The sequence below is a fragment of the Mixophyes fleayi genome, chromosome 5 (genome assembly GCF_038048845.1).
Source record: "Mixophyes fleayi isolate aMixFle1 chromosome 5, aMixFle1.hap1, whole genome shotgun sequence".
NCBI lineage: Eukaryota > Metazoa > Chordata > Amphibia > Anura > Limnodynastidae > Mixophyes > Mixophyes fleayi.
This window is the reverse complement of record NC_134406.1, coordinates 186,721,322-186,748,088: the sequence shown is the minus strand read 5'-3', so window position 1 is coordinate 186,748,088 and position 26,767 is coordinate 186,721,322. Positions and strand designations below refer to the sequence as shown.

The following is a 26,767-nucleotide window of genomic DNA, read 5'->3' as shown; positions in this document are numbered from 1 at the left end:
TTTTACTTACCTCTTTTATTTTTAAACATGGGGATAAAATATAACTCCACACAGAAAGGGACTTGGTTGGAATTGAACCCGCGGTCCCAATACTGTGAGACAGGAATACTAACCACGGTTCCACTGTGCCCTGATAAGTCTTGCTTTGTAGCCTATGCATTAATGTAGTAGCCCTTCTCTGAATATTTTCTATTATTTTTTTTTTTTTTATGTGTGTCTGGAGATAGAGCCTCTGGTATCAAGTGCCTTCCAAAACTATAAATAAGCTATATGCACTGATCCACCTTAACCTACCACTTTAATTACCAATATTTAAAAGACATGATCTCCCTACAGCAAACTCATGCTGCCTTGGACCTAGTAATTTGTTTACATCTGTAATCTGGATGTCCAAATATTTTTTAAAAATTAATCGCTCATCTAGATTAATTTCTGTTGCCAAACATCAGAACAGTATATTTGTAAATGGAAATCAAGACTATTACATGTAATAATTTAATTGTTATGTTTTGCTGCTGTTTTCTGAGAAATCCATTCTAGATTTTGCTAAATGTCAGACTTTTCGTGATTCTGTTGCTGAGCAACAACACTCACCTTGCTTCCTGAGCTACTAAAGGGGATTTCACATTGCAGCTAATTTATCAGCTCTTGCAAGACTCATCACTGCTCACTACCCAGCAGCTGATCAGTCAACAATTTCTGCTCACATGATTTCTACCCAGCAGCTGATTGTTCAGGAACTACATAACTACACTCATTGCCATAGTTGCATTGCTGGTGTTAGGGTTACCTAGGCAAGTTCCTGTATCTTTCTCCTATATACAGTCATGACCAAAAGTATTGGTTTCACAAAGTTTGCCGTTTCAGTGTTATTAGACTTTTTTGTCACATGTTGCTATGGTATGCTGAAGTAAAATTACAAGCATTTCATAAGTGTCAAAGGCTTTTGTTGACAATTACATTAAGTTTATGCGAAGAGTCATTATTTGCAGTGCTGACCCTTCTTTTTAAAGACCACTGCAATGCGCCCTGACATGCTGTCAATCAACTTCTGGGCCACATACTGACTGATGGCCGCCCATTCCTGCGTAATGAATACTTGGAGCTTGTCAGAATACGTGGGTTTTTGTTTATTGAGGATTGACCATAAGTTCTCAATGGGATTAATGTCTGGGGAGTTTCTTGGCCATGGACCCAAAATTTCAATGTTTTGATCCCTTAGCCACTTAATTATCACTTTTACCATATTGCAAGCTGCTCTGTCATGCTGGAAAAGGCATTGTTCATCACCAAACTGTTCTTGGATGGTTTTGAGAAGTTGCTCTTGGAGGATGTTTTGGTGGTTTTCCTTTGGCTGAGAAGCAACCCCACACATGAATGGTCTCAGGATGTTATTCTAACTCAATCAGCATGATGGAGTGATCTCCAGCCTTGTCCTTGTCAACACTGTCATCCATGTTAACGAGAGAATCACTGACCTGATGTCAGCTGGTCCTTTTGTGGCAGGGCTGAAATGTCGTGGAAATGTTGTTTTTGGGATAAAGTTGTCATAGTAAAGAGGGAGTTTGAAATTAATTGCAATTCATCTGATCACTCTTCATGACATTCTGGAGTATATGCAAATTGTCATCATAAAAACTCAAGCAGCAGACTTTGTGACAAATAATATTTTTTGCCATTCTCAAAACTTTTGGCCATGACTGTAGATTGTTATATCTTCTGCTGCTGGATTCAGTGTTTTTGACCTTGGCTTTGTTTACTGTACTTTGCTTTTGGATCTCTGCTTGACCTTGAACTCTCTGCCTATTTATTGACCTTGTGTACCTCTTCTGCTCTACCCGGCTTGCCAATTGACCGTCCTCTTTTGTGTCCTATTTGTCTTCTTTTGCCTATGTCTTGCTCCATAGCTGCGAGTTTCTCAGACTCTACCTCACTCACAGCTGTTAACATCTATACACTGCTTGGATCAAGTCAAGGGGGAATCCGAGTATCAGAGAACAGTGTGGTTGCGGGAAAGATGGCTGCTAACGGTGAAAACATCTTGCGCCATAGATTCTGTATAGGGGTTATCAGTCACTGATTGTGGGGCTCATAACAATGATGAAACACTGATCCAGAGTGGAATCAGATAACAATACTGGAATTGTGAAGCAATTGTTCCTAATTTGAAGCAGTGGACCTTTTAAAGGTTGGAGGTCCTTTAAGTATATCAGGTTGCCCATCACTAAAATAGGTCATATATGCATGTCAGCGACCCTGTTCTTTTTGAAGTATATGTTGCCAATGTGGACGACAGATTAACTTTTGTGTCAATATCGTTATCTCTGCAAGATAAGCATATCAAACTCCAAAGGTTGTTCTGCCAATTTGTATACAGTTTTCACTCACCGTGTGATACACATAGCCATTTGAAAATCATGACTGATTATATTGTATTACTTTTGGCTTTATTACTTTTTTCGCAACAAAGTGAGGCATGTGGAATTTCAACACATATAGAGATAGGTAAGTAAGATTGTTATTGTGTTTGTTGTCTGAGAACCACATCAGCAAATGCTGCAAAGTTATATGTCCTCTCCTAGATATTACTTTATTAAGTAGTTCAAAGAGGTATATATTTAAATCTCATGTATGTCACCTTTTCCTCTAAGCTTTTATATTGTTTATTTTGCAAAATGTGAATCATAATCTTCGGTCGTACTGTAGAATGAATAGATCCATCTATTTTTAATATTTACAGTTGTTAGTCATGAAAATAAACATTCTGCCATGTAGTTTCATTATTCATAAACTGGCTAAACTTTTTTGTTAAGGAAAAGCTAAATTTCAATAGATATTTGTAACCTTACATTGCTAGATAAATAGCAGAACACTTTATATAGTGATGAATTTGTATATGACATGCAATACATTTATAAACATTTTGCTAATAAATAGTCACGTTAGTTGTGCACACACAAAACAGCCTCTATCCGTTGAAAAGGACCAGTTATGCATTTAATATTCATGTAGTTTGTTTGAAAAATGCTCTCAGTAGGAAAAGAAAATTGATTCCAGTAGCAATAATGGCTGATGATGATCCAGAAAAAGTTTTGCCTTGAGAAAGTAACTAAGCGAAACGCGTGTCTGCGTTTGTTTTCATCTGTATCAATACTCCACTCAATATAGCATAGAGCTACAGCTAGAAACTTCATAGGCAGCTAGCAATACACCTCTTTTAGAATCAGCCTCATACCGCAGTTTGGATCACTATTAAGGCTCCTTCAAAACTAATAAGAGCGCAATTTTGATATAACATTGGTATGCATCATACCTAATGAGTGCTATATTGATAAAATATTGGTATGCATTATACCTAAGAAGCAGATTAATTTATACTACCTTGAGATAGCTACTTCAAGTTGCTGTTACAGACCTGATTTATGGGTTTTAGATCATAAACAATAGATAGCAGCCATTTATCTAACTGCTTTCTATATAGGCATGAGATACAAATATGTAGCAACTGCCTATCTATTAAGAACTATTATTAAATATAGCTCAATGCTATTCTTTCTCCATAACCTATATTATATTAATAAATACTGTGCTACGTCTATGGAAGATATTTGAGTTTATTTCTGCTTATTAACTAGGAAGCTAAAAACTCTTATATAGGAAGCACATCTTGCAAGATATACTCCTTTATGAAAGCTATTTGAGTCTATTCCTGTTGATTAATGAAGAAGCTAAAGACTCTCATTCTGGAGGTATAACTTGTATATCTTGATAAGGATTTGGAGTAGCTTATATAGACAATTTAAAAATAAGTGGAATCAATAATTCTGCACAAATAAAAGGCTTTATTATACTTTATTAAAGAGACAATGAAACAGTTGAAGCGTTACACTGCAATTTTATATCACTTGTAATGTCAACACTATACATACACCATGTTTGCTTTTAACCTTATTTTGCTACTTTCCATTATACCAGGTTGTTACAAATACTTTTTAATGTATACCAATACAATTTGAATAATTTTATATTTTCAATTCATCCTGCATTGCCTTGATGTACACTTCTTTTTTCTGGTCCTTTAGTAACTTAATATGTGTTCAGGTGCACCCTCTAATTAATAAACAATATTGATAGTGCGGTTGTTTATCTTACTCTTTGTTAGTAGGATGATCCAGAAACAGACAGCATTCTGCCTTTGCTCATATCACACTGAAAAATGTGACACAAGTAAAGAGAGAGTAGACTCTTTAGTTAACATAAATTTTTCTGTCAATTTCGAAACTGTCACACGTTGCTGGCAATTTTGCCCTCCAAGTCTCTGGATTAATTATCCAACGGCCATGTATGAAGGTTTATAAACCCCAAAATCTCATGTGATTTAGCTCAAACCATTTAGAGAAAACTACCTTTACCTATGTGTATATAAAAAATACATAATGAATTAAAAGTTACAAATAAATCTCTCCCTGCCCTTCTTTAACAGTGCTACTCAACATCGGGCTTGGTCCTCTAGGGGGGCCCTGAACAAACATTCATGTCCCTACACATAGAGATGCCTAGCTGAAGCTAAGAAGCACTGGACTCAGGGGTGGATTTGGAGCTTAATGTAGCAATGGAAAAATTCTTAAAGTGCTCTCATGTGGACGGGACCAAATCAATTGTAGGCAGGGCCAACACAAAAGTAGGCGCACAGATTTTCCTAGCCACATCTGTGGCAGCTGAGGCTAACGCATACTCCAATGGTTGGCGGAGTAACAGCAATGCGAGAAGGAGCCTGTCACAATAGAAGGACCTAACACACAAGTAAGCTAAGCATCGCTCTAGTAGGCAGAATCAGCACTGTACAACATCAAAAATATCAATAAAATAACATTACTGATGTAGAAAGATGTTTGTTTTTTCTTATCTCTTCTTGTAGCATTAGCAGCAGGGGGAACTGTGATAGCTCTTTTACCTTCCCTCTGCTGCTACTTTTAGATGGAGCCTTCAGAAGTCTTCTGGCTTGATCCCGCAGCTCTCCAGCTCTGCGCTGCCTGTCACCATCTTCTGTGTTCACTTTTCTTCTCTGCCAGCTTCTTTCTTCTCTCTGGCGTCGTCTTTGTTGATCCACCAGCTTCTTTCTTCTCGCTGGTGTAATCTTAGTTTCATACTTCTCTCCGGTGTCTTCTTTCTTGACTGCGGCACTGACTCTTCTCTGGAGCTCCGCGCAGGTATCTCTCTGCCATCAGACTAAACTGCTGCCACACGGGATGGGTATATAATAGCCATTGCATGGGCGCACAAGCGGTGAGCCCTGATTGGCTCGCTACTCCAACCATTGGCTAGCAGTGAATTGTTTTTGATTCACTGTCACCAGCACCAGGAAACCCTGGAAAACAAGACCTACCGGCCTTCAGCTGTCAATCAGGTGAGTGTTCTTTAATTTTCTTTGCCCTCTTCACAAGATTCGGGGGGCACTAGCTCACAATGGCAGCTATGGAAGTATTTAAAATGCTATAAATCATGAGAAAGCTGTGGATAAGTCTTCCTCTGTAACACCACCTACACCCAACTACAACACACAATCTTCTTCCACATACTTGTACATATGTTAATATCGCACACTCCACCTCTACAGACACATATACTACTGAATCTAAGATTGCTAAACCTCAGTGCAGTATACCTGATAAAGCTTCCCCACTTCCCAAACCACCCTCACATGCTCTCAAACCTCTTGCTAGCACCTATTCATCTGTTCCACTTAACTTAAATGCACACACCTCTCAGTTATCTCTGTTCTCCCACCACTTAAACAAGATCAACTTTGCTCTGCCTCCTCCTTCTTTACTTATATCTCACCAATATTTCTCTCCATATTTTCATAGCCAACAGAAAATGGCCAGAATGTTTATCATCAATCATAGCTCCAGAGAGCTCTCCAGCAATAAATTGGTGTATCCAGCACCATTTGTTTTCAAGCACAGAGCCTTAGATGCAAACTGCCTTTGTCTCCTCCATGATAACTGTCACCACTTCATGAAAAAGTGGTCTCTCTTCATGGTGAAATAAGTTGAGTTTTAAGCTTGCTCCTATAATGCTTCTGCATAGAGATTTTTCATAATGCGGTCGGGGCCAGTGGTCTGCAATGACAGGCAGCATGGCAGCAATCTGATTTGCTGCCAGGCTATCTGATTTGTTTGGGCCTCCACAAAACAAGCTACCATTGCTTTACTGCCTTAAGCCCAACCGTGCTGTCAATGAACTCTACAATATTAAACCATGTCTGCTCGTGCTGCCAAACTTATATAGACACAGGAATGGATATTACAACTGGAGTGGCTTTCCATCTGCTTCTGACAGACCGTGACACTGAATATGTGGGTAGCATGGAATACGTCATCTTGGAATACGCTGCATTGAACAGAGATTTAAACCAATATATAGATGCAGTTGAGGAGACTGTACTTAAATTAAAATGTAACCCATCGGATGGGATCCCGGATTTAAGAGAGCTTGTACACGAGATATACACTGCCCTTCAGAAGAATACTACAGAGGAGGCCCTGAGGGAGGATGATAAATATGTCCAGTTTAAAAAACAGCTAAGAGACCTGAGAATACAAATGGGTGTGTCATCGGCCCCTGCAGTCGAAGATTTGGGGCCGAATATTTGGTACATGAAGACGAGGAGATCGCCGTCACCCAGAGCACTCCTATTACACAGTTGGAGATGATGAACTCAGTGAAAAACAAAGTATGTGGTTACACGTACGAGAGAGAAGCAATTGAAAGGATGATTGAAAACAAACTTCAGCACTTATAGCATATTAAGGTAACTGTGGCACACAGCGGTAGCTGAAAGAGAAAAGTGGTGCAAGATGGAATTGTCCTTGGGACCCTCCCACCCACCCTTATAATTGATCTTAGAAAAGACATGTAGACTTTAACAAACCAAACACTTCAGCGACAAGAAGTGCCAGTTTTGTGGCTGAAGTGCTTGGTTTGTTTGGGTCCCCACAAAACAAGGTAACAATGGGCTTAATGCAGTTAAGGTAACAGTGCTGTCAATGAATTCTACAGTGGCAAGATGTTGTCGTCATCTCCAGCCTCATTCTCACCCTCATCAGTGTGTACATCATCCTAATTCAACCCTGCAGGAAACCACCATTACAGAAGTCTTTGTAACATAAATGTCAAAAACAAAAATGTTTTACCATTTTAAAGAAAAAAAACACATTTAATAAAGGTGAAACTTTACTGTAGAAAAACATAAAATTGCCAAAATGTCATTTTACGCAAATATTAATAAGCATTCCAGCATCAGCTATTCTTTCTCTAAGCTAGATCCCAGCACCTGCAATCTACATTGTCATCATCCTCACCCTCATCAGTGTGTACATCATCATCACTCAATACTAATTAATCCTGGCTGGAATCCACCATTACAGAAGTCTTTGTACTTTGATCTAAATGCCAGTAAAGGCCTTCCTCGTGGAATTTGTAGTTCATTTTACGACAGAGCTGTCATGATTTTTGGACACTTCTTTTAGACCAGCCCAAATGTCAAAATGTTCTGCTGAATCATCTGCATCATCCTTGGGTCTCTAAGAAAAGCTTAGTTTTTCCCCAGCAGCAGTAGCCTGAGAAACTGAAGGAGGAGATGCCGTTGTGTCATGGATCTCTCTCAGCTGCATATGTAGATTCTGGTAGAGAACGACAACTCAAAACCAGACCTTGCACCTTCCAGGAATCAAAAAACAGAATGACCATCACCTCCCCCCTGGAGTGGCTCCTTATATCTAGGGTCAAATTTCCACAGTATTTTCCCCTCCCAGTGATTGCTTGACTAGGGGGGGTTGGAGAGAGGAGTGGAGATCAGCTGTTTTTCCACAGAAACTCCCCTGCTAGATGGCATGCCTGGTCTAGTCTTGTGAGAACAATGGATAGTAATTAGCCACCCCCCCTGACCAGTATCTTGCAACCTGATCCCTACCCATAACCCCCCTGGCTTCACTTTAAGGACAATGAATAACATCTTCACTTCCACATCATCAATATACAATACATAATATACATATTTACAATAAGCTATAATGTCCCCTTATCCACATGTAATTTGACACTGCATGTATACTCTGTTGGGCTGGGGAACAAAAGCAAGGGCTATAAAAAGTACATGCTATATTCCACATTTTGTGAGAAAAGAGGGACAGGCTAGTTAGGGTGATATTAATACCTCGTTTCACCACAGTGATGGATTTCACCCAACTGTAATGTTCTCCCAACTGTAATGCTCTCACAAAAATGCAATTCTACCCACTGTAAACTTAACCACAGATATGTGGACGATTGGAACTAGGCAAACTAAAGATTATATGACTGACAGCCCACTGGGTTGGTTAATTGCCTTCAGCAGCAGAAACAGCAGCAGCATGTACCCAACAACGACAGATTATTCTGAGGCAGGCTACTCTGTATCAGCGGCTTCACTAAGAGGCATACCGATGACAACCTGTTTGAAAAACTAAGGGATCTCATTGCAACATAGCTTATCCCATTTGGACTCTACTGAGGATATGTCATTTGTGATAATGCCACCAATATTGTGAGAGCATTACAGCGGGAAGAATTCCATCACATTCCCTGTTTTGCTCACACAATCAACTTGGTGGTACCGAGCTTTTTAAAAAATGACAGCGACATGCAGGAGAATCTGTCTGTGTCCAGAAATAATTTGGATCATTTTTGGCATTCTGCAACAGTATGTAGGAGATTGCAGCTGCTGCAAGAAGAATCGGATTTGAGGGGAATGTACTTTAGTCCAGCACAGTGGAGAATACTTTCCGTGTTGTGTAAGGTTCTGAAACCACTCTAAGTAGTTACCTGTGAAGTGAGTTCAGACACTGTTAGCTTGAGTCAAGGCATTCCCCTAATAAGACTTTTGAAAAAGCAGCTAGAAAAATTGAAGGAGGAGATGAAACTAAGCAATTCTAACTATGTATGACCTGTAGATTTTTTTTTTCCCGAAAAATCAGTGGTGTCTGTAAACTATACTTTAGTTAATTTCCTTGTAAACCCCTAGTGGTGCTGCATAAGTTTTCCTCTAGATGCTGTTATGGTTTCCTTTTGCTGTTTTTAGTCTGCTGTAAGGAAGTTTCTGTGCAACTTGGTTGACAGTTTTTGCCAGTAGTGCACAGGGTTTTCTTAACATGCTTCCCCTCAAAGGCAATGGGGCTGATACCCTCTATCAATGTTGGTTGCAGCATTCATTGTTCGTATCTGTCCTAATGTAATTGGAAATAGCAGTAATGCCCAGTGAAATGTCAAGTAGTAGTTACCTTTCTAATACACAGTACGTTGTGTCCTTTCCAGAGCAGATTTGCACCAGATATGCAGCTCCTCAGTTATTGGTGATTAGGTCCTTTGTGCTTAGGTGTTTATCACGCTTGTCTGCCTCAAGAAACCCCATGTGATCAAACCATAGCTGCTTTCATAACAATAGGAAGCAGTCTGGAGATTGGTTAATATTGCAGACTGCTTCCAATTGTTTATTATAACAGCAGCAACTGCTGGATCACTTTTGAGGCAGCCAATGTATGGGTTGAATGTAGGGCTGGTGCTACCATTATGTGAACTTAGGCGCTCGCCTGGGGCGACAATGTTTTTGGGGGCACTTAAATTACTGACACTCCCAGCTTGGACTGGGAGTGTGACTGTGTGAAGAGCCGCAGATGCCACCCTTCACCTCAAGTCTTCTAAAGTAAAAAGCACAGGGTGAGGAATGTGGGTGGGATGCAGCTTGGGTTTCCGCCAGACTTGGTTGAACCAATATGAGATTCCTTTCAAATCACTAGGAACATGTAACATCAATGGGAAAGCAGCTTATCAAGCCATTAAAAAACTAAGAGTGCTTCAATGCCATTTAGAAAGTAACCTTACTTAATGACTAATTAAATCATTCATTTATTTTACAGCTCACAGAGCTTTGGAGTATTTCAATCATACAGGAGGAAAAGTGAATTACAGAGAGGTACATTTATATTCCTTTACAAAATTGTAAATTAAACATTACATGTTGACTTTAAATTACTAACGGTAATTTACAAGTGTAAATAAGCGCCCGTGGAAGACATTTCTGTATACGTGAGTGCATTTATTTTCCTTCCTTGCACATAGATATATGTGCATCCATGATATGGTTTTTGGACCTGTCACTCTGCATGTACTTTTAATGGACTGTTGGCCTGATTGGAAATGTACATGATGGAAAGTAAAAACATCTCTGCTAAATTTTTATCTACTATCACTTTAGACCAGCTGTTTATTAAAATTAGATTTTATTTTTCTCTTAAATTACTCTAGTTTCATACAAGTGAAGGGATATTAGGTTTGTCTTTATTACATATTGCTTTATATTTACATGGGTATGCAAATAAATAAATACCCACAGCAAATACGCAGCTTACGGCCCAGCTTGCATTTAACTAGAAATGTCCTGATCCTCCAAATTTTGCCCTCCCCCTCGTAGATGCAACTATCTTGACGCACCGTAAAAACAGGCTAATTTGTGCAAAAATATGTGCATGATGCCACAAACTGGCAAATGTGCTGCAGCCGCACATTTATACATTCCTGAATTACCCTTAGTACTATGACAAGTTTTGATCTTATGTTCAATTCTCCACTCTTTGTATGCAGAATGTCATCTTTTCCTCACCACTAACTGTGCATCTGACTCTTAAGAGTCAAATGCAAAACTTCAGCGCTAATGCCCTTTTGTGACATCATGTACATACTTTTGCACAAGCACACACAAGCATCTGCAGCAGCGCAATGGTTAACAACGGCTGATGGAGGCAGGAGCCTAGATTGAGGGTTTTGCACTGAAGCGCAGAAACAAACTTTCATTTTGCAGGAAGGGATTATTTAAATTAAAGGCGTATGATGGACATATTTACAGGGGATTTTTTCCCCTGCAAAAGATGTTGAATACTACACCACCCCTGAGGTCATAGAGATTGGGTTTCCCCTATACATATAATGGAACAGTTATTTTTTTTATTTACCATTATTTATATAGCTCCTACATGCTATGCAGTGCTTTACAGAGATTTTTTAATCATTCACTTCAGTTCAATTCAGTTGCTGCTCAGTAGAGCAGGAACCAATTGTACCAGTATGTCTTTGGAGCATAGATAACTAGACCCCCTAGAGGAGAACATACGAGCCCCACACAGATAGTACCCTGGTCAGAATCAAACCCATGGCCTCAGAGCAGTGAAGCAGCAATGCTAACCATTTGGGCATCTGCACCATCTAGAGATAGCTTTGAACTGGGTTTCTAGTAAAGATGCACTGACTAGAAGAGCTAGCATGAGTAAATTCATAAACAAAATGACACTAACTAAGCCCCTCTTGTCCTTCCCCAGACCCTCATATATTTAAGCAGCACATTATAAAGATTTTCTATAATAAGTTTGTGTAGAAAAAAAAAAATAAAAAAAAAAAAATTGCAGGATTAGGGTTTAGAGATGCCAAACACAACCCATTAAAGGGATTAATTCTCTACACACATCCTTGAGTATTACTGCTTTCTCCAGGAAATTAGTAATTTGGAGATACCTCCAGTTCTCTGACATTGGCAAAGCCCATTTAGCCTGAACATCAGAGAAGGACCAAATTCTTGTTGACCTCACCAGCTTTTTCAATCCAGAAGATCCCTGACTGAGACTGACCCTTAAAAACCATGGGTTTGAGGGATGGAGAAAAATTAGGGTTTGCCATCAGGAATGTAAGGGTAGATAATGAGGATGAGTTGTGTTTTAGTACCCTATCTGTCCTCTAGCATGCAAAAGTGGGACCAATTTTGGTAACCACAGAGCTGGAACCTGCAGAGAGTTATCTTCTATTTATATCCATTGTTTAGTTACACTTTTTCTGATCCACTCATTACTTTATAGCATGACTGCATGGCAGTAACTAGCAAACTGAGGGTGTTGTATTCCTCCCACATGTTTATGTCTATGTAAGTCTTTTACCACCTTCTGCAGGTCTAGTTTTAACTACTAGTGGGAGTTGGACTTGAATAGTTAAGAAAGATCCTTGGTAATACAAACCAAATATTTGACTTAGGAAGCATACTATAAAAATTTAAAGATGTAAGGCAACATATTTTTCTCAATTTATTTTAAAATTGTTAAATTTGGTGACCAGGTTGAGGACTGAAACCACATAATTAGTAATCACTGGCATCAAATCATACGTAAAGAGCACTAATTTGTGTTCACTGTCTACTTACTGGACCCCTGAGATGGTCCGATTAGCCCTAATTAACCTTGGCAGAATTTTCATGCATAGGACAAAAATGAAGGGTAACAGAGAACAACTCTATCTGGTACTGTTTTTTATTTCAAATGGATCTGACAAGGAGACATTAATTTTAATTGCATCCAATGACAATTTATAAAGTGCAAAATTCTTTGAAGGCAGGTAGGCCTCATCCACACAGAATTGCTCAAGTAGGCCTGTCATGAAACTTCAGTCTACCCTCTGGTTATTAATATTTTTTACAGAGAAATAATGATACAGTTTTGCTTTTTATGCCATGTCCAGTTGAACTTGCAATCTATATTTTAGCGACTAGAACACAGGATGACAAAGGGAGTTGCCACAGGTAACAAGTAACTGATGATGGCATTCAAACCAGGGTCTACAAGAGCTTGTGATGTGCTTAAGCTGGGCAAAAAGCTGCTTGTAGGTTCTGCTCCTGTTTATTTGGCTGTGAGCTTTCTGAGTCTTGCATCATTAATTTCTCTTCAGCTATTTATCTGCTGGAAAGGGCAAAAAGCATGTGGCCTCCACAAGGCACTGTGTCATTGTAATAAATGGGTTTGGGTGGGTGAATTAGATATGGTTTGTGTTTATCTATGGCATGACCTAATTTGTCCTAATTTTCTTTTTGTGAATGTTGTGAGGTATAAATCTGGCCACAGACAGTGGCCAGATCATTTCCTGAGTAACTGTAGTCTGGTTATGTGAAGGATGACTGCATACATAGACCAATAACTGTTACCTGCTGACTGCATTTAACATATCCAATCAATATGTTTTTTATCATTTTCCGTGATCAGGCTTATTTTGATTGCAACACTGGGATATTTGTGAAATGCTATAACATCACAGCACTGGGGGTGTGGGACCTTGAGGCCACACACAGTTGCCCAATATTTCTGTTGATATCCCAGTGTGTGGCCAGATTTGGTGCTACTACCAGTGAAGGGCTGTCAACTTTTGGTCATGGTACTGCAAAATATATTACACAGCAGATGCAATATGCAAGTTAAATGCCCATTGGAAGATAATATGTCACTGATAATTTCAAGTAATGCTGCTGGTAGGATGTAGTATACTATTAATAATGTCTTTTAGGATGTAAATTTAGCCATATATGGCATAATATGCCTTTAGTGATGCCAATTAGAGTACTATGCCAGACATAATGCCCTTTAGAGAGTAGTATACCAATAATAATGCATTTTATGGATCATGGAAAGTAGAGTGTATATACCTGCCAACTCTGAGTAGAATGTAATATGCCAATAATAATGTCCAGTAGACGGTAATATGCCAGTATAAACTCTGTAGAGTTTAGTATACCTGTAACAATGTAGAGTAGAATGTAACATGCACTAACAATGTCCAGTATAGTCTAGTGGGGATGTAGATGAAATGGCAACAATGAAAATGTCACCATTCAGAATGGCGACACCATACTTTCAATAATCAGAATGTCAACACAGTAAAAATGTTGATATGTAGAATAGGGACACATTCATTATGTCGCATCAGTTAAAATGTCAACATTGTGACTGTCAACAGTAAGCATTACATTTTAAAGCGACAATGATGGCACTACCACCGGCACTACTGCCGACACTACATATCAAAAGATAAATAGACAATCACCCCCCCCCCCCACTGACTCTACCACTGGCAGTACATAAATACTACATTAAAACAAATAGAAATAGTGCTGCAGTAAATAAATTTTAAAAAACAGCATACCACCCCCATCCCAACCCCAAACAGCTTAACCCTAGTGCTGCCAGCCTAAATGGATACTAGCAAAATTGGGGGGCCAAAAAGCATGGGGGGGGCACCTAATTTTACTAGTACCAGCACTAGACTTTTCCAGGCTTGTCTGCACAGGGCTGTATTCCCTAGGGAGATGTGGACTGCCAAAAAAAAGCACCATCACCCCTAGTTGTACCCAGCCCCAAACTGAAAGCACTAAGGCTCATCCCACACCCCTGGGTGATGGGTGTGGGGTAATAGTAATTTAATTAATGTCCCTGGTGCACTACAGGTCCCAGGAAGCCCATCTACCATTAACATCTTGGGCATGCTGGCACTTGTAGTCCTTCAAACACAAGCATTCCCATGGCTTACATGGCATGCTGGGACTTGGGGAACCACAAGTGCCAGCATGCATTGGAGTTAGTCATAACATGAAGGGACACATATTGGAGTCTTTGATGACCCCAACATGTCTCTAAGTTAAAATTAAGTGAATAAAAGCTAAAAATCAATAAAACTATTACAATTCCACGTAAACTCAGGAAGCAGCCACGGAAGAATACTACAAATGTCTTTATTCCAGCAAAATATGAACATGCAGGTTTTCATAAACAGGTATAACTCCCAACATAAACATGAACAGGTGTGGCAGGAAGGTACACAGAAATAACAAGTTCCACAGAATGCTAATGTAGTTTGAATGCAGGGATAAGAATGGTGAGTTACCCAATTCCAGGATGCAAAAGTCTGTCCAGGAAGCAAACAGAGTCCAGGCAAGGTAACTGACACAAGCAAATAATCAAGGTCCAGAAGTCAGGCCAAAAGGTCAGGGCAACAGGCGAAACAGCATGGTCCAAGGTAAAGGCAAACGATTCAGGGTCTCAGGCAAGCAGGCAAGGTCCAAGGTACAGGCAGGGGTCATACACAGAAGTTCAGTCCAGCAGGTATATATCAAATAACACAGGCGCATGCTAGCAGCAGCCAGGAACAAACAGGATGAACTGCACAGAGCACAGCTTGAGGCAGGTATTTAAAGCAGTGTGACAGGTGCAGTTCTAATTAGGCCTCAGGCAAGAAGATTAACTCCTTCAGTCATGCTGAAGAGTTTAGGAACAGAACAGCAGCACCTCTGGTGGTATAAGGTACTGCTGCTAGATACAAAACACAGGAAGAGTTGTAACAAAAAAAACCCAAGATTAAACATACCCCAGTTTATGTTCATATAAGACTTTAATTAAATTTACACATATTAGGTACCCCTGTTCTTGGGAGAACTAGACAAATACACTTTGATGTAATTTTCTGGGATTGATCTGTTTATATGAAAATAACCACGGTAAACATATTTCCTTTTTTTCCTAGCTAACTTTTTATTTTATGTCTATTTCTATATTTTGCCAAGGGAAACCACTTTATTTTGTGAAAATAGTATATAAAATTAGCATGGGGGTATAATAACAGTAATATTATTACATATAATAACAGATTATAATTAAACATTACAACAATAGCAAAAGTTTGAATGCCATTCATGCATGTAATATTTACCTACTAACGCGTTCAAGTATCTTAAAAATGCAGTTTTATATTTTCTCTTTAATATGTTATTTAATATTACATATTTACTATTTTATATAACACATAGTTAAAACTCTCTGGCCATAGAGGGGTCACTTTACACAGGACTTAAGAACAAACCCATACTTCAGGGAATTGTAGTTCTATAACAATCACACAATAAGTATAGATTGAGTCTTTTACTATTATATGTAGCACCGGCATCTGTGACAAGCCAGGCATATACAGTGGAACATGGTGAAACTGTCCGGAGACTACTTCTCCCAGAATGCTTTGGGATGAGACTGAAGCCACAAAGTCATGCAGAGGTTGTTAAGAGCTGGAAAACCGGAGGGGGCTGCTGGGAAGGAGAAGGAAGGAGGAGTAGGAGGAGCAGAGAGGAAGGAATGTGAGAGAGCCGGTGAGAGAGGAGACAATGCCCTTGGGAAAAACGCTATTTCAGAACTGGGAGGCATATTTGCTGATTGGAATCCCGAAATAGAGGAGATTGGAGAAGAAATAGGGATGTGAAGAGGAGACCATACAGAAGTGGATCAGGCTGCCAGACTCCATCATGGAGAGGGGCCACGCCAGAGATGAAACTAGCGATCTGTGGGCCCCGATACAGGGAGGCGGGGAGAAGGGAACCCTTGCCCCCGACACTCTGCATATACCATGCAGTGGCCCACATTATCTCCATGGGCACTGGGGCACTGGTGCACGGCACCTGCTGCACCAATGGAGATTCCGCCACTGGACCATGCTGTGAGTGGCAACTGTAACCGGTATTATTAATGAACTACTGCATTATATATGAGATTTTTGATACAGTTAGTTAGATAGGGAATTGATGGGGAGACCCGAAAAAAATAGTTGGAAAACCCTTTTGTAGGACTGTGTTTTAGTTTCAAGGGTAATAGTACAGGGAGAGATAGATAGGTATTTTGAGATACCAAGGATAAATAGTCTGTTAAAAGAAAAAGCCTTTCAATGGAGTAAACTGTAAGTGTGAAATGTGATACATTCTGAAAGAAAGGAAACAGTGAGTTGCTTCAGTATGGAAAAAAAGGAGGGAACAGCCAGTGTTTGTTAAACATGTTTCTACCTCCATTTTGAAAAACCTCATGTGTGTCGGTTATAAAATTTGGGGGAGAGATGTTTTATCCTACCAGGATGAGATAGCAAGTGGTGTTATAACTGATGGTTCTTTGTGCTCTATCAAGCCCAGTGATTCAAAGGAACTGTGCATCTATATTGCATTTATGTGCATAAAATCTGAGAACAAGTAATAATGATTGTAGTGATCATAGAGGAATTACGGTTATAAGGGTTAGCCCATCACAAAATTGTGGTGAATAAGGCCTAAATCATAACTGCAGTGTAAATATGGTATATCAAATGGTGTAGTGGTAGCACTTCTGCCTCACAGCACTGGGGTCATGAGTTCAATTCCTGACCATGGCCTTATCTGTGTGGAGTTTGTATGCTCTCCCTGTGTTTGCGTGGGTTTCCTCCGGGTGCTCCGGTTTCCTCCCACACTCCAAAAACATACTAGTAGGTTAATTGGCTGCTATCAAAAATTGACCCTTGTCTCTACCTGTCTGTCTATATTAGGGAATTTAGACTGTAAGCTCCAATGGGGCAGGGACAGATGTGAATGAGTTCTCTGTACAGCGCTGCGGAATCAGTGGCGTTATATAAATAAATGGTGATGATGATGATGATCCATTGATAAATTGAGCTGCTAAAGTGTAAAATGTGAAGTCAGAGGGTCTAATGTGTGTGTATTCGGTGGCTCTGTACATCCCAGTGTTAGAAGATAGCAGTGTCACCTGCGGCAGCTTCAAAGGCCCCTGAGTGAACTATATCCTGGCCTAGGATGGAGTTTTGACACCTTAATACACTTTTAGGAACCATTCAGCATGGTGTCTTGCTCAAGGAGACCATGTGCTGACTTGGCTATATTTTATATAGACAAAAATAATTCAGTTTTCAAATATGCCACTTAAAATCAATAAAAGTAGTGATCAACCACATAATTCTCAATGGCTTGTTAAAGGGCAGCTCATATGTCAAATTAAGAATTCTGCCACACCGAGAAGTTGAGGAAATGAGTATAAGCTCAACTGATACCCTGTATCTAGGCCTGTTTGATATCAATAAATGGGTAAATCCATAGGGGATCTATTAATAATAAAATTGGGTCTGCGTGACACTCCACAGAAAAGTTAGGTCACATAGTAGAATTGGGTGGTAAATCAGGTAACATGCAAATGGTGATAGTAAAAGTTGTCACAGACCACAACCCCCCTGGAGGTGGGGAAAGGTGTAAAGGTGTCTTTAAAAAGCTGAGACCAAATTGTCAGTTTGCTCGGGATCAATCTAATTGAAGGACTGTCCATCTTTTCTGCCTACTCCAGGCATACGTAAGTTATGTTCTGTACTTTCATCCCATTTGTTTTTATAACTATTTGCAATTTTTTTATTTGTATGTCAAATCTTTATCTAATTGTTTTTTTATTATCTGTAAGCATTGTACCTTTTGTATATTAAATGTAACAATTTAATAATTCTGTCCTTATTGCTCTAATTCTTACAATCTATTATTAGTTGGCAGGCTTTATTAGTTATCATGTATTGAAGAGGAGTATTTAAAACAAGTATTTACTAATATGCTCTTTCAGCTTCCTGGAATCCTGGGAGCTGCTCCACGCAGCTGTTTTACCCAGGGCTCAGTGGTTCTTTTCACAGCTTTGGCTGAAAACCGGGTCTGTGTCAAACTTAAATGTTTCTCCAGTTAGGAAGCAATGCTGCTTAAAAACATTTAAAAAATTACATTATAAGTAAATACAGTTACCATGACATAATTGTAGATTTTAGAGTGTCAAGGTACTTTGAAGCAGTACCGTGTGATTTATTTGGATTCACGGGCTTAGCAACAAAGCGTTACGGGAAAATGTTAAAAAATTGGCCAGTATGCAATTGTACAGCATGGGCCTCATTTAGATTTAAATATAAGACCATTTTGTGGCATAAATATACAGTCATGGCCAAAAGTTTTGAGAATGGCACAAGTATTGGTTTTCACAAAGTTTGCTGCTTCAGTGTTTTTAGACCTTTTTGTCAGATGTTGCTATGGTATACTGATGTAAAATTACAAGCATTTCATAAGTGTCAAAGGCTTTTATTGATAATTGCATTAACTTTATGCATAGAGTCAATATTTGCAGTGTTGACCCTTCTTTTTGAAGACCTCTGCAATGCACCCTGACATGCTGTCAATCAACTTCTGGGCCACATACTGATTGATAGCCACCCATTCTTGCCTAATCAATGCTTGGGGGTAAATGTATCAAGGTGCGATTTTGCAAATCCAGTGATTTTCTTGGGAGAGTTGAAATTCGCAGATATATGAACCTGAAATTTCATGTAAAATCGCCAGAGTTATGTTTCTGTCAAAATCGCTATTTCCAAAACCGATAGAGATCAAACTCCCGACTGTTTGCCACTCTAGCTTTACAAGTCTTAAATGAATGAAGCTGCGATTAAGCGAACTCTCCTGAGTTTGTTTTAAAACATGCCAGATACAACACGCTCCATTCTAGCAGCATGTTCTTTAAACACATCACTGTTACACTGCCCTGCTGCAGGCTGGCAGCACTAGGGTTAATAGTGAATAGAGGGGGACCCCACACTTCTTTTTGTTTTTACTTTTATCTATTTTTTTATAGTTTTGACAGCTGCCGGGACCTTCAGGGCAGTGTAACAGTGATGTGTTTACTAATGTCACAGCTAGATAAGGACAACATGGGAGAGTTAGCTAAACACAGGAGTGCTTTACATCACAGCAAAGTGCCAAAGAGGACCAGCGATTTTGAAGATCAGGGTAAAATCGCAGCTTAAAACATTTGAGAAATTTTGGACTAAAATTGCGGGTTATCACCCACAATTTACCGCGCTGAGAAAATCGGACTTTGATACATTTACCCCTTGGAGTTCGTCAGAATTTGTGGATTTTTATTTGTCCACCCACCTCTTGAGGATTGACCACAAGTTCTCAATGGGATTAAGGTTTGGGGGGTTTCTTGGCCATGGACCCAAAATTTTGATGTTTTGATCCCCGAGCCACTTAGTTATTACTTATGCCTTATGTGCAAGGTGCTCCTTTTGTGCAAAGCAATGATGATTGCACGTGTTTCCATGGTTAACAGAAGAAGAACAATGATTTCAAGCACCACCCTCCTTTTAAAGCTTCCAGTCTGTTATTCTAACTCAATCAGCATAACAGAGTGATCTCCAGCCTTGTCCTCCTCACTACTCTCAACTGTGTTAAGGAGAGAATCACTGATCTGATGTCAACTGGTCCTTTTGTGGCAGGGCTGAAATGTAGTGGAAATGTTGTTTTTGGGATAAAGTTCATTGTCATGGCAAAGAAGGATTTTGAAATTAATTGCAATTCATCTGATCAATCTTGACATTCTGAAGTATATGCCAATTGGCATCATAAAAACTGAGGCAGCAAACTTTGTGAAAAATAATATTTGTGTCATTCTCAAAACGTTTTCCCATGACTGTACATGCTTCCATACTGCCCATGTGTGCCAAAATATGGCCAAATTTAGATTTTACTTATAAGGTATGGCCCCTTATGTCTGGAGAGGTGAAATTGGGGCAAGCAGGTATAAGCTAAGCACAGTAAGGGGATGTATAGATACGTATAGCACATCCCTTCGAAATACAGTCTAATGAGACTTGAAAGCATCCACATATACACTTCTTAAGAGGCAGATTTATTTTCGGCTACCTGAAGCTTGTTAATGACACCAACAGCAATATCTAGCGGTGACACCAACAGCAATATCTAGCCGCTTCTTGTAGGCCTTGTGCATATTGACACTGCCAAGTCACTATTCTTGCTCTTGTCTTGACACTTCATTACATTATATTGTGTCCAAACACAGTAATGGGACTTTTCACATTTATAGCTAACACTGTCAAACTGCATCTCTTTGCTATCACTGGGTGTCCGTCTGATGTAGAAAAAGTTGAGAAAGTATCTTGAGATTCCTGCAACTCACTGCTATCACTAATATATAGAGATTGCTGCAGGGAAGCTTTGAGATGCTGTTAAAGGAAAAAGTTGGTGAAAGGAGAATAACAATCTGTGATACCCTATTACATCTATAAAAGTACTTAGTATTTAGTTGATTTTCTTTGAAATAAATATATGCCATTTTCTTATTAAATATTTTACCAGCTGTTGCAGAAACATCCTGATGCATTCCAGGCTGGGAGTGTTTACCCTGATGCGTTCTATCAGGACCTCTGCATGCAAGGTGAGAAAATGAAGGCAAAGAACCAATAACTAAATACACACCATTGCACAATTTTAGCAAAGTTGCCTGCTTTATAGTTACACCCTTTTTGGTAAGCCAGAATAGAGATCTATCTTGATTGGTGCATATATATAGTATTCATTTGGGGATACTACTACTACTACTAAAAATAATAATAGATGTATGTCTTAAAGATGCAAATCCCTATAGACATTGTTGTTGTTTTTTCACCTCTTTAGCATGAAGCTTATAGTCATTTTTACATTTAATTCTTCTGTAACAGAGTTCCATTAGCAGAATCGATCTATAGGGAAAATATTGCATGGCTGATATGGCTATCACTGCACTCACATGGAAGCAGAGCCAGTCAGTCACAAACTTTATTGGTGGCCATGTGATAGCAGAGAAAGGATGAGGGCGCATGCTGAGCAGGGGGGCATTCCAAAACCTCTCAGTTTACTACACCATGGAGTAAATGTATTAAGGTGTAATTTGCAAATTCAGTGATTTTCTCGGGAGAGTTGAAACTCACAGATGTATGAAGCTGAGATTTCATGTTGTGTTTCTGTCAAAATCGCTATTTCCAAAATCGATAGAGATCAAACTCCCGACTGCTTGCCACTCTAGCTATACACGCCACATTCAACACGCTGCATTCTAGCAGCGTGTTCAGTAAACACATCACTGTTACACTGTCTGACTATAGAGCCGGAGGTCCCGGCAGCTGTCAAAACTGCTAAAAATAAATAAAAGTAAAAAAAAAAAAAAACAGTGTGTGGCCCCCCTTTATTCACTATTAACCCTAGTGCTGCCAGCCTATTGCTGGTTACGTGAAAATCGGGGCAAAATTTTGCGTGGGGTCCCCCCTATTTTCACATAACCAGCACTAGACAAAACAGCCGGGGTGGGTGGCACTTTAGCAGGGGGAGACGCGTCAGGGATCCCCCTGCCATAATGACAAACCAACCCCAGGCTGTTCAGCACTGGGCTGGATACCCTAGGGAGTGGGGTTCGCCGAAATAAACGAGCGGTCCCCCTCTTTATGGATAACCAGCCAAGTGTTGAAAGTACTAGGGTTCTTCCTACACCCCTGGGCGGTGGGTGTAGGGTAATAAACGCTGATATAATTGTAATAAAATAAACAGACGCCATTTTGTTTTGTGAAACTACAAGTCCCAGCCAGCCAGGGTGCCATAAACAGTGTGGGCATGCTGATACTTTTATAACTACAAGCACCAGCATACCCTTGGCAGCCAGGGCATGTTGGCACTTGGAGAACCACAAGTGCCAACATGCCCTGACACCCACGGCTGGCTGGGACCTGTAGTTCCACAAAAGAACATGTTTAATAATCCACCACATCCTCATTAAAACCACAAACATTTAACAAAAATAGTAAAACCCCAATAAAGACACTAAACACCCTCATTTATACCACATATTTTTATTAAAAATAATAAATCCCCATATACTCACCACTGATGTTTTCATCTGTTGTCAGCAGCTTTTACTCCTAAAATGGCTGTAAACCAACTCCTAAATAAATTTATATCCAATAGTCCGGCTTGAACAAGTTCAAAATAACAGGGTGGGAAAATCCCCTAATACTATAAATAGACCTAGCGCATGAACTAAGTTCATTGCGTATCGGAGCTTCTACACTGTAGAAGCTGTTTGCGGTGGCTCTCCTCTTTTTTTCAAGCAAGCATGTTCCAGAGTGGATATTACAAATATGGGGCACGCCTGGCTGAAGAGAAGAAGATTTGAAGCAAGAAGGGGGCCCTCCTGTTCAAGAAGAAATGAAGACTTCAATGAAAGAGGGGGGCTTTTTGCCCAAGAAGAAGAGAAGATTTCAAGCAGGGACTTTTGAATACAAATATTTTTTGGACCTTTCAAGTCAGGCTTTGGCAATTACAAATTTATTTTGGACTTCTTCCATGGGTATGCTAGTGTTTATAGTTATACAAGTATCAGCATGCCCACACTGTTTATGGCACCCTGGCTGGCTGGGTCTTACAGATCCACAAAACAAAATGTTAGCCGTTTATTTTTTTACACTTATATCTCCGTTTATTACCCTACACCCACCGCCCAGGGGTGTAGGAGGAGGCCTATTGCTTTCAGCACTTGGCTGGTTATTCCTAGAGGGGGGGCCCGCTCGTTTTTTTCGGCGGACCCCGCTCCCTAGGGAGTCCAGCTCAGCGCTGAACAGCCTGGGGTTGGTTAGTCATTATGGCAGGGGGACCCCTGCTAAAGTGCCACCAACCCCGGCTGGTTTGCGTAGAGTTGGCTATGTGAAAATCGGGGGAACCCCACGCAAAATCTTTCCCAGATTTTGACGTAACCAACAGTAGGCTGGCAGCACTAGGGTTAATAGTGAATAGAGGGGGGACCCCACACTTTTTTTTTTAAACTTTAATCTATTTTTAAGTTTTGACAGCTACCGGGACCTCCGGCTCTATAGGCAGGGACAGCGTAACAGTGATGTGTTTACTAATCTCGCAGCTAGATAAGGACAACACAGGAGAGTTAGCTAACAACAGGAGTGTCTTACATTGCAGCAAAGCACCAGAGATGACCAGCGATTTTGAAGATCAGGGTAAAAATTGCAGCTTAATACATTTGAGAAATTTTGGACTAAAATTGTGGGTTATTACCCGTGATTTGCCGCGATTTTAACACGCTGATAAAATCGGACCTTGATACATTTACCCCCATATGTCTTGTGACTGTGCTTGCCATGGTATGCACTGAGATAATCATATGACACCAAGCAAACCATCATTTATTGTAGCTTAAATTAAAACACATATGAGCAATGAACAAAACAATGTGTCTGCTTACAGGTTACCAGAGTGATTTATGTTAACGCAACACACCTCATTTTACAGGGCCCTGCACCTGTAGCTCAATTTAGCACTTTCAGAAACACAGCAATATTGTGGACTTGGTTAGTTGATTTTGGATTGAACACAAACACCTCCATAAACCTTCAAATATCACCAGCTATGTTTAAACATAATTAAATCTGTTAGAGATACAGTTACATTGTGGATTGTCTTCACTATAAATGTTGCATAATTATTTGTACATCGCTTTAAATCACTTTCTGATTCTCAGTGTATGGTGATGTATTAATCATGTCATGTAACATTTGTCTCCATAATTGTACAGCCCTGCAGAATATGTTGGCTCTATGTAAATAAAGTATTTTACTAATAATAACATTGTTGATTCGTAGCTGTGGTCACTAATAGATTGCCAAACACCAGGGCACTGTTTTTCTATGATGAATACATTCTCGGACATAGGGTTCATCAGAACATAGTTGTCCGATTACATTTTTTGAAGCTAGCTCTACAACATTCGGTTAACAATGAATAGTCGAAGCCATTAATGGATCCAAATTTGCCTGAAACAAAAATGAATTCAAATGCAGACTGAATGGTTCTTTCCTTTGGTTGGTATACTACAGGGAAGTACCATGATGTATCAGAAGATTCACACTGGACACCCTTTTTGAAGACTAGTGTTAATTACATCAGAAGAACTTACCCACTGCCATGGAATGAGGTACAGTTTTCCAAATTCTATTTATCTATCTATCTATCTATCTATCTATCTATCTATCTATCTATCTATCTATTATATAAGATTTTCTCTTTCCGTCTCTTTAAATAATAAATGAGATGAGCAGGTTTCCAAAATATAATATTTCTATAGTTTATTATTACAATGATATTATACATAGATACAGCCATACTGGACAAAGCAGACATACGCCCAGGGTCTCAAAAGCCAATTGACACTCTATATTTGATACTCTTCATTACTTCAAAACACACCTTCCCAGCTTACATCACTGCTGGCAATCTAAGTCTCTATAATTAAAATGACATGTTCATCCTGGACGGTCATCTTAACCTTTAACAGTGCCAATATTTCTTTGGCCATATCCAGATATTGTGCAATAATGAAACTTTACTAAAAACATGTCTCTTGTTATGCAATTCTGTATTTTTTCTGTTTTCTTAAAGCACAGAAACAAAATTCAAGTTCATTTGTTCATTCTATTGAACTAATTAATAATATAGGGTTTTGGTTAATAATTACTTAGACACTATCTATCTATCTATCTATCTATCTATCTATCTATCTATCTATCTATCTATCTATCTATCTCCTATTCACATGGCAAATTTATTTATTTACAGTAAACTGCACATCTTGTGCATGAGTGGATGAACTGACGGTTGTCACTCACAATACTTTTTTCCAATAGAATACAACCTTATTTGTGTGCTTCTTCTTCTCTGCAATACAGGGAGCTCAGAAGCTGGTAGCTTTCGTGTTTGGTATAGCTTCCCATATGGTGGCTGATGTGAGCTGGCACAGTCTAGGCATTGACCAAGGATTCCTTAGAGCTATGGGCAAAGTGAGTATACATACAGTTAACCCGCTTGCAATTTCACTTATAGCTAGCTTCTCTGTGTATGCAAAGGGTAAAATGAAGGGTCAATTGACAAAAGAAGGGTATACAAGTTTCATTATTTGTAATATTTAAATTATTTATTTTCTTTGAAATATTTTTCATACTACTTAATTGTGTAAAAGGCAAATTTAAATTACTCCCCATGAACATGTCATACATTAACTATCCCTAATTGAATATTCCCAATATTTTCTCTAGATTGATTTTCATGGCTCATATTCCGAAGCTCATCAGACTGGTGATTTTGGTGAATTTTAATTTTATATAATTTAAGATATAACTTAAAAAAACATTTACATTAATTATGCACTTGCAATAGAGTCTGTAGCGCTCATTATCTAATATTTTATTTGGACACATAATTTGCACTGAACCACCAATCAGCAATTACATTTTGTCTTTCTACTTGTAGCACAACTGACGGTCTTGATGCTTGGAATGAGCACTAGGCGACAGGGCTACTGTCCAGGTTGACCACACACATAAGGGCTTCCGGTATAACTGAGGCCTGTTTGTGCTTCAGAAGATAACCTCACACACAGGCTAATGGCAGCCATCTTCAGTCATCGGCTGTCTGCGTTTTCCAACATTCCCAATGATGATCTCATTGATTTTAATTTGATTTTTATTGAGCATCATGGTCATTTTTGGACCACACATGCTGCTATATAAATCCAATTACAAATGTCTGATTGGTTACTATTGCTCAGTGCAAATTTTGCATCTAAAATAAAGCGTTAATAAATGAGCATTTATGTCATGTTATAGGCACACTTTTTGCCATACAAATAGAGCACAACTGTTTTCGACAAACAACACACTGAAGTGCCAGTCACGTAGCCAGTTACATTGCATTATTCTCATGCTATTATTGATCTATCATTTTGGGGGTTGCGGGATTGTGTCATTAGTTAAAAATAAATGAACCCCATCTTAACATATTTATGTTAATATTTTGTTTATTTCGTAAACTGCACATGAAAGCCTAAGGAATATTTTAATGTGTTTTCTTCATTTTTATTCATTAAAACAAACATGGGAAAAACACTCATTGGAACTCAGGGATACAGAGCAGTACACACTTAGTTCTCCATTGTGTTTTTCATAATATAGTATGTATATTATACCCCAGTAACACTGCACTGTTCCTATTTAGGTAAAATGTAGAAATGTGTTGGGTTTTCTTTTGTTGCATACATAACACAGGAAAATTCTAGCGAAAACCGACAGAATAAGAAGGAAATGCCTGCGTAATTAGAACTATATATTATAGAAATATAATATGTAATAACATATGTAAATTATACGATCTAATATATGATTT

The 26,767-nt window shown here is 39.1% G+C and overlaps 1 protein-coding gene across 3 annotated transcripts in view; it reads left to right on the top strand.

Annotated features, from left to right (window-relative positions):
• The first annotated feature begins 2,374 nt into the window (after positions 1–2,374).
• GPLD1 (glycosylphosphatidylinositol specific phospholipase D1) overlaps positions 2,375–26,767 on the top strand; it is a 66,269-nt gene continuing 41,876 nt past the window's right edge. For 2 of the 3 annotated variants that reach the window (XM_075213148.1, XM_075213145.1), the window contains exons 1-6: positions 2,376–2,505; positions 9,957–10,012; positions 20,873–20,951; positions 24,427–24,524; positions 25,276–25,386; positions 25,642–25,690. In XM_075213148.1, coding sequence (XP_075069249.1) covers positions 2,418–2,505; positions 9,957–10,012; positions 20,873–20,951; positions 24,427–24,524; positions 25,276–25,386; positions 25,642–25,690 — 481 coding nt within the window. In that variant the 5' untranslated portion in view covers positions 2,376–2,417. Of the gene's footprint in view, positions 2,506–9,956; positions 10,013–20,872; positions 20,952–24,426; positions 24,525–25,275; positions 25,387–25,641; positions 25,691–26,767 lie in introns of all 3 variants that reach the window. The other variant, XM_075213147.1, reaches the window with a different exon arrangement.